Raw genomic sequence first — 12,631 nt, forward strand, 5'->3', positions numbered from 1 at the left:
AACAATTCCAGTGACTCCTTAGAGGAAATAGTTTCTTAGTTTTCTGTGTTTTTTTTCACTGTAATCTTTTTTCCATATCTTATACCTCACAGAATTATCTTCAAAATATCCAAAGCAAGTGGGTCAGTCCTTTGTTTTTGTTGTTTCACCAATTATTATTTTTCTTCTTCTCTGCTTCTAAATTACCTTCCACAGCAGTTGTTTACTAGAACATAAACATAGGAGGGTTTCTCAGCTACTTGTTTATTTCATTCCCTTCAACCTCCATGTTTGATGTTCAATCACAGAACTAAGGGAGTGATTGACAGTCCAACTTCTGCCTCAGAAGAGAGGGAAGGAGGAGGAAGAGAAACAGGAGGATGAAGAGAAAGAGAGCTGTACAATAGGACCAAACCCAAATTGAGATCAATCAGTGGAGGAGTGGAAGGAAAAAAACAACCCAAGCCTTCATATAACGCAATAGGGTTCCCTAGGTAACCTGGATTTTCTGCAGTAAAGTAGAGTGGTGCTGAAGCAGCGCCGGAGCTCCCTGTTGGAGAAGATGCAGATAAAGGGGTTGACTCCCGCCTGGGCGAAGCTCATCCACACTGCCGCGGTCAGGTACCCCCCTGGGACCGCGGGGCCCCTGGCAAACACCCTCCAATAGCAGGCCACTAGGTATGGGCCCCACAGCGTGAGGAAGAAGAAGGTCATGATGTAGAACATCCTACTTATCCTCTTTTCAGTCTTAAACTCGTCCAGCACCAGCAGGCGTCGCCGGCCCGCTGCATTGCTGTTCTGCCTGATGCCCAGCAGGGTGGGCGGGGTGGGGCCCCTGCCGAACCCCGCCAGCCAGTTAGCCGCTGCCTGGCCGCTGGCCCCGGGGCCATGGAAGGTCCAGTTCTGGCTGACGGCAGGCACGAACTGGACCGGTTTCATCTTCCGGCGGTCGTGGACGAAGAAGATAAGCTTGAGGTAGACAAGCTGGGTGGCCAGGAGGATCAGGGCGAGGAGCAACATGAAGCCCAGGGAGTCGTTGGCTCTGAACGAGCGGTGCTGGAACGTACACTGGTCCTCCTCCCTTATGAAGGAGTACGTCCCTACATCCAGCACCGGGGGAAAGGCCATGGCCACCGACAACGTCCACACCATGCAGATGACTGCCAGACACGTCCAGAAGGTGAGCCTCTTGGTGTAGAAGCGGTGGTGTGCTATGGCCAGGTAGCGTGTCACACTCACACAGAAGAGCATGAACGCTGTGTGAAAGCAGGACAGAACCCCTAGGAAGGCTATCACTTTGCAGGTAAGCGTGCCATACGTCCAGGTAGAACCATTCTTGACGGAGGTGAAGACGAAAGGGAAGCAGATGGCAGAGCGCAGGATGTCCGAGGCGCACAGGTCCAGCAAGAAGTAGTATGGCGCACGGTGCAGGCTTTTGTCTTTGACCAGTAGGATGGAGATCAGGAGGTTGCCAACGACGCCGACTCCGATGATAAAACCCAGGGATGTCAGTTTGAGAAAAGTGGCGAGAGGAGAGACATTCTGCAAGATGTTGTGGTCCCCTGCATGGCTATAGTTCGCCATAGATGGAGGAGGGATCATAAAGATGTAGTAGCTTCAGCCAAGTATCATTATCTAGAGGTGGCAGGGGGAGGCGATAGATCCATTTGTTGTGCTTTGAAGCAGATTCCCGGCTTGTAAGCAGCCTCTCTTCTACGGCATCCTTTGTTCTTTTGTCTCATCACACCTAAAAATACCTGAAAAATATCAGCCACTGATCAGGATTCACTCATACTGTTTTTACATTGCATTGCACCCTCTAGCCTGTATATGGGTGTTTGATAAACTATCATTTTCCCTAGCCTTGGTCATTTATTTTCAATTTTCTGTTGAATTGCTCATTGCATGTATAATGGTATGCAGTCAGTGCAGAGCAGTGCCCTAGCTGGAATAGTTAGTCTACAAATGAGCTTAATAAGACACAAGCATTAATCCTGGTTACAATAATATACTTTATTTTATGGGCCACCCTTTTAGAAATGACAGAACATTAGAGAAAATACAAGCAATATTATGGTAAGACAACGTTTTAAGTCACTATTAAAGGGGGAATGCATATCATCTTATGTCTGGTAGGAAAGGGGGGAAAGTGTTCCATTAGATGTTTGGTCGTTTTATTATGTTGTAAAACGTGTTTAACATTATGCAGCAAGAAAGCTGTTGATCACACCCAAAGACCCTGCAGAGTTGATCTGACCAGGGGATGCTTAGAATAAACTCAGCCTGTGCCTTCATGCTTTGTTGAAAATTAACGGATGGTGCATACAGAATAAAAAGCATCCATGTTTTTGTCTGATTAAGGTTGACTGGAATTACACGCTATTCACCTGATTAAGGTGGTTTATTGACCTGGGCTTTTATCTCTTTCCCAGCTCAGCTTTGATTTTAGGTGATAGACTATCGAATCTCACGACCATATTAACAAAGAACAACGTCTAGTCAAAATTGTATTTGGTACCCTATGAATTGTTTATTGACGCTTATAACAAAGAGATGGTCAATCCAATTCTGCATTTCGACCCAAATAAATCACGAATGAAATAAACAATTAAATAGATAGCTATGCAAAAACATGGCATATTCGTTTATTTAAAAAATATATATAATATCAAACAAAGGCTATTCGTGACGGACTGTATTTTCCGAACTCTGTCATTATAGCGGAGATGCGCTTTTAAGCATTATCTGTCCTTCGGATGAGCGTTATACGAGCGGTTCCCATGCATTTTGGTTGGAATTCATTCGATTACAATATATCCGATTAAATAATTTTCATCGTTGCATTTCTCACCGTTCACTGTTGGATTGAACATAACAGTGTAGAGAATCCGCACGTCCATTAGGCAGAAGAATTTCCAAGTACCCGCTATGAATTGACTGGAATCCAACGCCACAGAAAATAGGCCAATCAAAATCGAAAGGACTGCTAAGATATAAATTAAAAGCATACCTGTTGATAGTCCTTTTTGTTTCCCTGGAGCTTATTTACATTGTAGAAGCCACTTTGCTGTAAAAAGCTTGGTTTGTTGCCTGCCTGCCCTTTTACCACAGTGAATATACAGTAAACGGAACGGACGGGGGCATGCGCACTGATCCTATTTGTGATCCAAGACGCGTCTTGTCTCTTGTTGCAGCGCTATAGTCTCTCACCGCAACATCTGCTCAATGGGTGCAGCATCACAACTCTCGTTAACTTCATTTGTCAAATAGCCTACAGTGGGAGAGAGTGCGAACGGATCACTCATTCTGAGATCCATTGCAAATAGATTCCCATTTCTGTATAATATGCGTTTAGGTTATAGCCGACCTATATAGCCTATCAATTATACTAAGCCTATGCACTAGGCCTACACCCAACACTAATTCAGAAGCAAAGTTGAACAACAATCAAATTCAGTACGTGTAAAATGTGATTTTGAGATAATGCTATATTATATTGCTACTTGTATCATGTCATAAATTAATATGTAACAGTAACTGAGGGGTTAAACTAGGTGATTGTTCACTTCAGGCTAAACTGACTTCTCATAGGTATAATTAACAAGCACTTTATGCAGTGTGTGTGTTTGTGTATGCGTGCATGCATGCATGCAAATAACAGCTCCGTTATCATTTCCAGGCTATGTCAGTTGAACAGTGATGTCATACCCCACACCCACAGGCTACAGACTATTGTGTTTCAAATAAAGAATATTGAGAAACATTGGGAACAGAAACAAATGACTGGCAACATCTATGCAACCTCTACAATATTGTACATCTTTCATTGTTTATGGAATATTGATATTTTATGAAAGAACAGTGTTGTATAGGCTTTTCTATAACCTAGCTCAGGGGTGACCAACTGGTCATGGAGAGCTGCAGTGTGTCAAGGTTTTTGATCCAGCTCAGCTTCAACACACCTGCTTCAAATGACTGTGGTCTAATTATTTGAATTGGCGGCAGTGTTTGTGCTGGATTGAAACAAAAGCCTGCACACACTGCATCTCTCCATGACCAATTGGTCACCCCTGAGCTATATCTTGTCATGAAGGGGTTTGGTGTGGAGAAACTCAATACTAGACCAGTGATCAGTCTTTACACTGTCTGCACTCTCTATTGTTTTACAACATAGAAGCTAAGGACATTTAGTTGATGGTTTAAATATTAGACTATTAGAAGGCTACAAATTCCCTTTAATTAGCAAAATAGTAAAGGACACTGGTCATTTACATGTATGTGTGAAATGAAGGACCCATAAGCCGTGACGCAATTAACAAAGAGTAAAGATATTTATTTTCTATCAAGCAGGTTTTATAACAGTGTTAGCTATAAGAACGGTGAAAGCATTTCTGACAGAACACACTTTAGCTACTGTGCTTGAAACAATTGCCAGATTGCAATTCACCTGCCATGGCAATGTCAATATTTAATGAAAGGACAGGTGATCATCACATTCTTTGGTGGGACACACATTATTTAGTGGTACAGTATCTCAAGATATTCAATTCAAGTCGAAGCAAAATCAAATGTTGGTGCCATATTAAAGTAACATAGCCTATTACGTATAGTCCATTATGTACCATGTTTCAGGTCCTTCGTCTTATTGTGATAGGAAGTAACCTACAGGTACAGGTAGGATATTTGGGCCTGCAAATCCAACAGTGCGCATGCTCCCAGTTCCTGTTCTCAACTTCCTGGTTTTGTAGTTCATTGTTTTCTTCTTCATTCAGTCAACTTTGCATACTTAGGCACATGACTCTTGTTCTTTCAGTCAAAAATGACACAGGATAGTCAAGATAGTGTAGAACATTTCCGGATACAGGCCAGCAGCCAGTCCCTCGCGCCGCTTTGTTTTCTCAGAACTGTCCATTTCTCTGTCGTGCGTACCAACCGATGCACGCGCAAACGCCCACCACCGATATGGTAACCCCAAGCAAAAGTGCTACGGCGTCCCCTCCGTCAAATGCCTCGGCGGAGGGAATGAGCGAGAGAAACATCGCCAACAGCATCGATGGAACTTTAGGGAGCTCGGGCATAGAAGCCATGTTACTTTCTGTGCAGATCAGATGATTGTTGTGACGCGCGCCGTGGTCAGATGATATGGGCGCATTTCCTCATTTGTCTGTCCGCCAATTTTATTGCTGCATTGTTCCTTGTTTTGCCGCTCGTTTTCACTGTCATACAGGTTTTGTATAGTTTTGTTACACATTTACACTATATATACAAAAGTATGTGGACACCCCTTCAAATTAGTGGATTTGGCTATTTCAGCCACACAGGTGTATAAAATCGAGCACACAGCCATGCAATCGCCATAGACAAAAATTGGCAGTAGAATGGCCTTACTAAAGAGCTCAGTGACTTTCAACGCGGCACCGTCATAGGATGCCACCTTTCCAACAAGTCAGTTTGTCAAATTTCTGCCCTGTTAGAGCTGCCCCGGTCAACTGTAAGTGCTGTTATTGTGAAGTGGAGCAACAACTGATCAGCCATGAAGTGGTAGGCCACACAAGCTCACAGAACGGGACCGTCGAGAGCGTAAAAATTGTCTGTCCTCGGTTGCAACACTCACTACCGAGTTCCAAACTGCCTCTGGAAGCAACATCAGCACAACAACTGTTAGTCGGGAGCTTCATGAAATGGGTTTCCATGGCCGAGCAGCCTCACACAAGCCTAAGATCACAATGCGCAATGCCAAGCGTCGGCTGGAGTGGTGTAAAGCTCGCCGCCATTGGACTCTGGAGCAGTGGAACCGCGTTCTCTGGAGTGATGAATCACGCTTCACCATCTGGCAGTCCGAAAAAACAAATCTGGGTTTGGCGGATGCCAGGAGAATGCAACCTGTCCGAATGCATAGGGCTAACTGTAAAGTTTGGTGGAGGAGGAATAATGGTCTGGGGCTGTTTTTCATGGTTCAGGCTGCTTAGTTCCAGTGAAGGGAAATCTTAACCCTACAGCATACAGTGGCATTCTAGAAGATTATGTGCTTCCAACATTGTGACAACAGTTTGGGGAAGGCCCTTTCCTGTTCCTGACCTCAACCCCATCAAACACCTTTGGTATGAATTGGAACGCCGACTGCGAGTCAGGCCTAATCGCCCAACATCAGTGCCCAACCTCACTAATGCTCTTGCAGCTGAATGGAAGCAAGTCCCCGCAGCAATGTAAAAACATCTAGTGGAGAGTTATAGAAGCAAAGGGGGGACCAACTCCATATTAATGCCCATGATTTTGGAATGAGATGTTTGACGAACAGGTGTCCACATACTTTTGGTCATGTAGTGTATCTTGGTGTTTTTCTATATTAGTTTAGCTTTTTTGTGTTCCTGTATCTTTGGATTGAACATTTTGCAGCAACATGCTGTTGCTATGGCATTCATTCTGCTTCTGTTATGGTAGACTACTCATAGCTTTATTGTTTCATTTAACAACTATTATCATGTAAAATGCCTATTCCATCACCATATACAATTTCTATTCTCATAATAAATATATAATTATTTTATTTTTCACAGACTATGTTTATTCAGTGAGTGTGAATGCTGAGATCACTCATCATGAAATAATGACAGGTGCTCTTTTATACCTTATTCCTTTGAATCCTGCTTATAGTATTTCAGTATTAATCTCATCATACAGTAAATCAAGCTCATTAGCTACTCTTGTTTGAACAGAAAACCTCAATTAGATAGGCCTATGCAAAGTGGAGATTAAGAAATGCACTCTGCGCTATAAATTAGATGTGCGTAAATGTTTGTGAGTTTTCCTATGTTGTTTCACAGTCCTGAGGGAGAAATAGTCAAAGGACTTTACTATGTTGAAGTCTTCAAGGCTAAGGGAGAGAATGACAGCCATGCGTACAAAATTAACTATTCTGTGGAAAAAGGATGGACCTAGCGATGACGTCATCAGAGGAGATGTGTCAGGTAGAACCTGAGTGAACCCTTCTAATGTTTCTTGACAATCTTGAATTATAGCCTAATCTTCTAAAAGGCATATGGTTAGTATCTGTAACAATATTCATACCTCCTAGGTCATGAGGGTATTAAATAATGCATGCCTTTTTAAACCCTGTTTGTTTAGCAAATACATTTCCGACCACAAATAGGCTACACATGTTATGTTGATATTGAACAAACGCGAGGCCCTACTATTGAAATCAAAATGGCTGACGAGAAATCCACACACACTAACACACTGGACTTTGAATTTGATCAATGGGCAGCCAGCCTAGTGATGTTAATTTCAAACACGCCCCCATCCCAGCTCTGCTTACTATAGCCTATTCATGTTAGATGAAACTCATCCAAATCAGTCATGTTTCCCCTAACTGACACACTGTGTTACGTTTCACCTCATGCCACAGATTAATTGGCATATGGCGCGACGATGGTGCAGTGTGCGGGAGTTTACATTTCTCTGTGCTTGCTCACGTGCGATGCCATGCAGTGGAGCTCTAGTAATGTAATTAGGACGCACCAGCCAAGCTAAAATATTGACCTTGCCGTGCCACATTACTTGACCCGTTCCATCCCCGCTCCCCTCCACCTCACCCCTCTCCCTGTGCCACCGCGGCAGCATGCCACACACACACACTCACACGCACACGTACACGCACTCACGCACACACACACACACTCACACGCACACACCAGCAGCACACAGGGCCTGTAGAATTAATAACCCATGATGGAGGAATGGTGAGCCTGGTATAGCGTACTGATGAGGACATTACAATGCAGAACACACTCCCAGAGAGATTAATGGTACTGTTCTGACCCGTTAGACAAACACTCTAATTTCTATATATTCGCTCATCCCCGGTGCTGATCAATTACCAGCCCCACTGAGGGTCTGGGAGGCTGGAGGCTGGAGGCTGAAGGCTGGAGTGAGTGGTGTGGGATCTGGGGTGGTGTGAAGACTGCCAGGGTGGAGGTGGTCCTGGCTTGTGGTAATTGTGTCAGGCCCCTAGTACTGTCGCTCCTGTCCCAGCTGACCAGCTCTCCGACGGCCTTCAGATGGGCACTTGTCCCCCGGAACTGATAAAGCTCCAGACAGTGCAGGAATCCTTCATCGTCATCTATCTGTCTGCACGGATTTAAGTACAGTGGGGGAAAAAAGTATTTAGTCAGCCACCAATTGTGCAAGTTCTCCCACTTAAAAAGATGAGAGAGGCCTGTAATTTTCATCATAGGTACACGTCAACTATGACAGACAAAATGAGAGAAAGAAAATCACATTGTAGGATTTTTAATGAATTTATTTGCAAATTATGGTGGAAAATAAGTATTTGGTCAATAACAAAAGTTTATCAATACTTTGTTATATACCCTTTGTTGGCAATGACACAGGTCAAACGTTTTCTGTAAGTCTTCACAAGGTTTTCACACACTGTTGCTGGTATTTTGGCCCATTCCTCCATGCAGATCTCCTCTAGAGCAGTGATGTTTTGGGGCTGTCGCTGGGCAACACAGACTTTCAACTCCCTCCAAAGATTTTCTATGGGGTTGAGATCTGGAGACTGGCTAGGCCAATCCAGGACCTTGAAATGCTTCTTACGAAGCCACTCCTTCGTTGCCCGGGCGGTGTGTTTGGGATCATTGTCATGCTGAAAGACCCAGCCACGTTTCATCTTCAATGCCCTTGCTGATGGAAGGAGGTTTTCACTCAAAATCTCACGATACATGGCCCCATTCATTCTTTCCTTTACACGGATCAGTCGTCCTGGTCCCTTTGCAGAAAAACAGCCCCAAAGCATGATGTTTCCACCCCCATGCTTCACAGTAGGTATGGTGTTCTTTGGATGCAACTCAGCATTCTTTGTCCTCCAAACACGACGAGTTGAGTTTTTACCAAAAAGTTCTATTTTGGTTTCATCTGACCATATGACATTCTCCCAATCCTCTTCTGGATCATCCAAATGCACTCTAGCAAACTTCAGACGGGCCTGGACATGTACTGGCTTAAGCAGGGGGACACGTCCGGCACTGCAGGATTTGAGTCCCTGGCGGCGTAGTGTGTTACTGATGGTAGGCTTTGTTACTTTGGTCCCAGCTCTCTGCAGGTCATTCACTAGGTCCCCCCGTGTGGTTCTGGGATTTTTGCTCACCGTTCTTGTGATCCTTTTGACCCCACGGGGTGAGATCTTGCGTGGAGCCCCAGATCGAGGGAGATTATCAGTGGTCTTCCGTATGTCTTCCATTTCCTAATAATTGCTCCCACAGTTGATTTCTTCAAACCAAGCTGCTTACCTATTGCAGATTCAGTCTTCCCAGCCTGGTGCAGGTCTACAATTTTGTTTCTGGTGTCCTTTGACAGCTCTTTGGTCTTGGTCATAGTGGAGTTTGGAGTGTGACTGTTTGAGGTTGTGGACAGGTGTCTTTTATACTGATAACAAGTTCAAACAGGTGCCATTAATACAGGTAACGAGTGGAGGACAGAGGAGCCTCTTAAAGAAGAAGTTACAGGTCTGTGAGAGCCAGAAATCTTGCTTGTTTGTAGGTGACCAAATACTTATTTTCCACCATAATTTGCAAATAAATTCATAAAAAATCCTACAATGTGATTTTCTGGAATTTTTTTTCTCAATTTGTCTGTCATAGTTGACGTGTACCTATGATGAAAATTACAGGCCTCTCTCATCTTTTTAAGTGAGAGAACTTGCACAATTGGTGGCTGACTAAATTCTTTTTTTCCCCACTGTACTTGCGTAGTCGTACGTGCATGCGTGTGTGTATGTGTGTCACTGGGCTCCATTGCTGTGATTGGAATGCATATTTAGTCATAGAATCCGACACTGCCCAAACCACTGAGATTTTGTTAGAAATAGGCAGGCTAAGGTTATCTGTTTTTAACTGTGGTTCAGAGAGAGAAAATACAATACTAATTTTAGAACCCCAGGGTTTTAGAGGCTGCTGCCTATAGACGTAGACTAGAAATCACTGGCCACTTTAAGAGTGGCATCACTCTCCATTTACCATCTCCAAATGTGGCGACAGAGTCATCCACCTTCACTAAATAGCATAAAAACATATTTTCTGAAGATTAATTATACACCGAAATTGGTTTCTTAGAAAAGAGGTAGAAAAGGACTCTTAAAAGTGATTGGTGCTTTTGTAGTGGGCCTTTGGAAGGGCCATAATGAATTCCTGTGTGGGCAGACGTGACAAATGAATTGTCCTGTGGCTTTTGTTCTAATGTTCTAGATGTTAAATACTTAACAGGGCCTGAATCATTGGCTCGGAATAAAATAAGGGCAACTGGTCCTACGGTCCTTCTGAATTACACCATGCTGATGTAAGACTTTTGAATCATGCAGGGACGTGGGATCTGAAACCATGCATCACAAACCTCTGAAACAGACTGTGACATACTAATTATCTAGTCGCACACTGTCTGTTTATGCTGCCTGTGAGGAGGCTCACTGCTCACCAATAAACCATCCTCCTAGCAATCCTTAACAATTGGATTGCACTCAAAGGGTAATCAGTTTGTTTAATTACAATATAAAATAACAAACTACATTTTTTTCATTGGTTCCTATTTTCCGTGTTACAATGAAATGGGGTTCAGTTCCCAAATTGGTGGAGTAAGTGTCAACTCTTAATGGAATTTATATATATATATATTTTTTCAATCCAAACCACTTTATTTTCTTGTTTTTGGTCTTATTCTGGACGATATGTATTTTTTCTTCTAACAAAGATAAACATGCTAGAAACCTAAATGCGCAGAGAGCCCTGCATTTAAGACTGTAAAAGTGAAACAAACTGTTCCCATTTGCACAACCATTTACTTGTATTGATGGACATGTTCTAAAGGCGAATGATGTTGTTTATAAGTCGGCTTTAGGTGCTGGAGGGCTAGTATTTCTTCAGTAGACTACTGTGTGTATGCGTGTTCTCGTGAGTGTGTGAGTGTGGCTGCGTGTATGTGTGTATGAATATACATATACTACATGACCAAAAGTATGTGGACACCCGTTCGTTGAACATCGCATTCAAAAATCATGGACATTAATATGGAGTTGGTCCCCCCTTTGCTGCTAATTTATAATAGCGTCCACTCCTCTGGGAAGGCTTTCCACTAGATGTTGGAACATTGCTGCGGGGACTTGCTTCCATTCAGCCACAAGAGCATTAGTGAGGACGGGCATTGAGGTCAGGGTTCTGTGCAGGCCACACCGATCTCAACAAACCATTTCTGTATGGACCTCGCTTTGTGCACGGGGGCATTGTCATGCTGAAACAGGAAAGGGCTTCCCCAAACTGCTGCCACAAAGTTGGAAAGTTGGAAGCACAGAATCGTCTAGAATATCATTGAATGCTGTAGCGTTAAGATTTCCCTTCACTGGAACTAAGGGGCCTAGCCCGAACCATGAAAAACAGCCCCAGACCATTATTCCTCCTCCACCAAACTTTACAGTTGGCACTATGCATTCGGGCAGATAGCATTGTTCTGGCATCCGCCAAACCCAGATTTGTCCGTCGGACTGCCAGATGGTGAAACCTGATCATCACTCCAGAGAACACGTTTCCACTGTTCCAAAGTCCAATGGCTGCGAGCTTTACACCACTCCAGCCGACGCTTGGCATTGCGCATGGTAATCTTAGGCTTGTGTGCGACTGCTCGTCCATGGAAACCCAACAGTTATTGTGCTGACGTTGCTTCCAGAGGCAGTTTGGAACTCGGTAGTGAGTGTTGCAACCGAGGACAGATTATTTTTACGCGCTACGCTTCAGCACTCGGCGGTCCCGTTCTGTGAGCTTGTGTGGCCTACCACTTCGTGGCTGAGCCGTTGTTGCTCCTAGAACATTTCCACTTCATAATAACAGCACTTACAGTTTACCGGGGCAGCTCAAGCAAGGCAGAAATTTGACAAACTGACTTGTTGGAAAGGTGGCATCCTATGACGGTGCCACGTTGAAAGTCACTGAGCTCTTCAGTAAGGCCATTCTACTGCCAATGTTTGTCTATGGAGATTGCATGGCGGTGTGCTCGATCTTATACACCTGTCAGCAATGGGTGTGGCTGAAATAGCCAAATCCACTAATTTGAAGGGGTGTCCACATTCCTTTTGTGTATATATACAGTTGAAGTCGGAAGTTTACATACACTTAGGTTGGAGTCATTAAAACTCGTTTTTCAACCACTCCACAAATGTATTGTTAACAAACTATACTTTTGGCAAGTCGGTTAGGACATCTACTTTGTGCATGACACAATTGTTTACAGACAGATTATTTCACTTATAATTCACTTTATCACAATTCCAGTGGGTCAGAAGTTTACATACACTAAGTTTACTGTGCCTTTAAACAGCTTGGAAAATTCCAGAAAATGATGTCATGGCTTTAGAAGCTTCTGATAGGCTAATTAACATCATTTGAGTCCATTGGAGGTGTACCTGTGGATGTATTTCAAGGCATACCTTCAAACTCAGTGCCTCTTTGCTTGACATCATGGGAAAATGAAAAGAATTCAGCTAAGACCTCAGAATTTTTTTTTTAGACCTCCACAAGTCTGGTTCAACCTTGGGAGCAATTTCCAAACGCCTGAAGGTACCACGTTCATCTGTACAAACAATAGTACGCAAGTATAAACACCATGA

The 12,631-nt window shown here is 43.6% G+C and overlaps 1 protein-coding gene across 1 annotated transcript; it reads right to left on the reverse strand.

Annotated features, from left to right (window-relative positions):
• Window positions 1–447: 447 nt before the first annotated feature.
• gpr85 (G protein-coupled receptor 85) lies at window positions 448–1,581 on the reverse strand (the record flags this gene model as incomplete). The annotated part of the gene is made up of 1 exon (XM_084174525.1): window positions 448–1,581. The coding sequence occupies one exon, from the start codon at window positions 1,579–1,581 to the stop codon at window positions 448–450; it is 1,134 nt and encodes a 377-aa protein (XP_084030651.1).
• Window positions 1,582–12,631: the final 11,050 nt, after the last annotated feature.

Source organism: Coregonus lavaretus (genome assembly GCF_964263955.1).
Source record: "Coregonus lavaretus genome assembly, chromosome: 13".
NCBI classification, from domain to species: Eukaryota; Metazoa; Chordata; class Actinopteri; order Salmoniformes; family Salmonidae; genus Coregonus; species Coregonus lavaretus.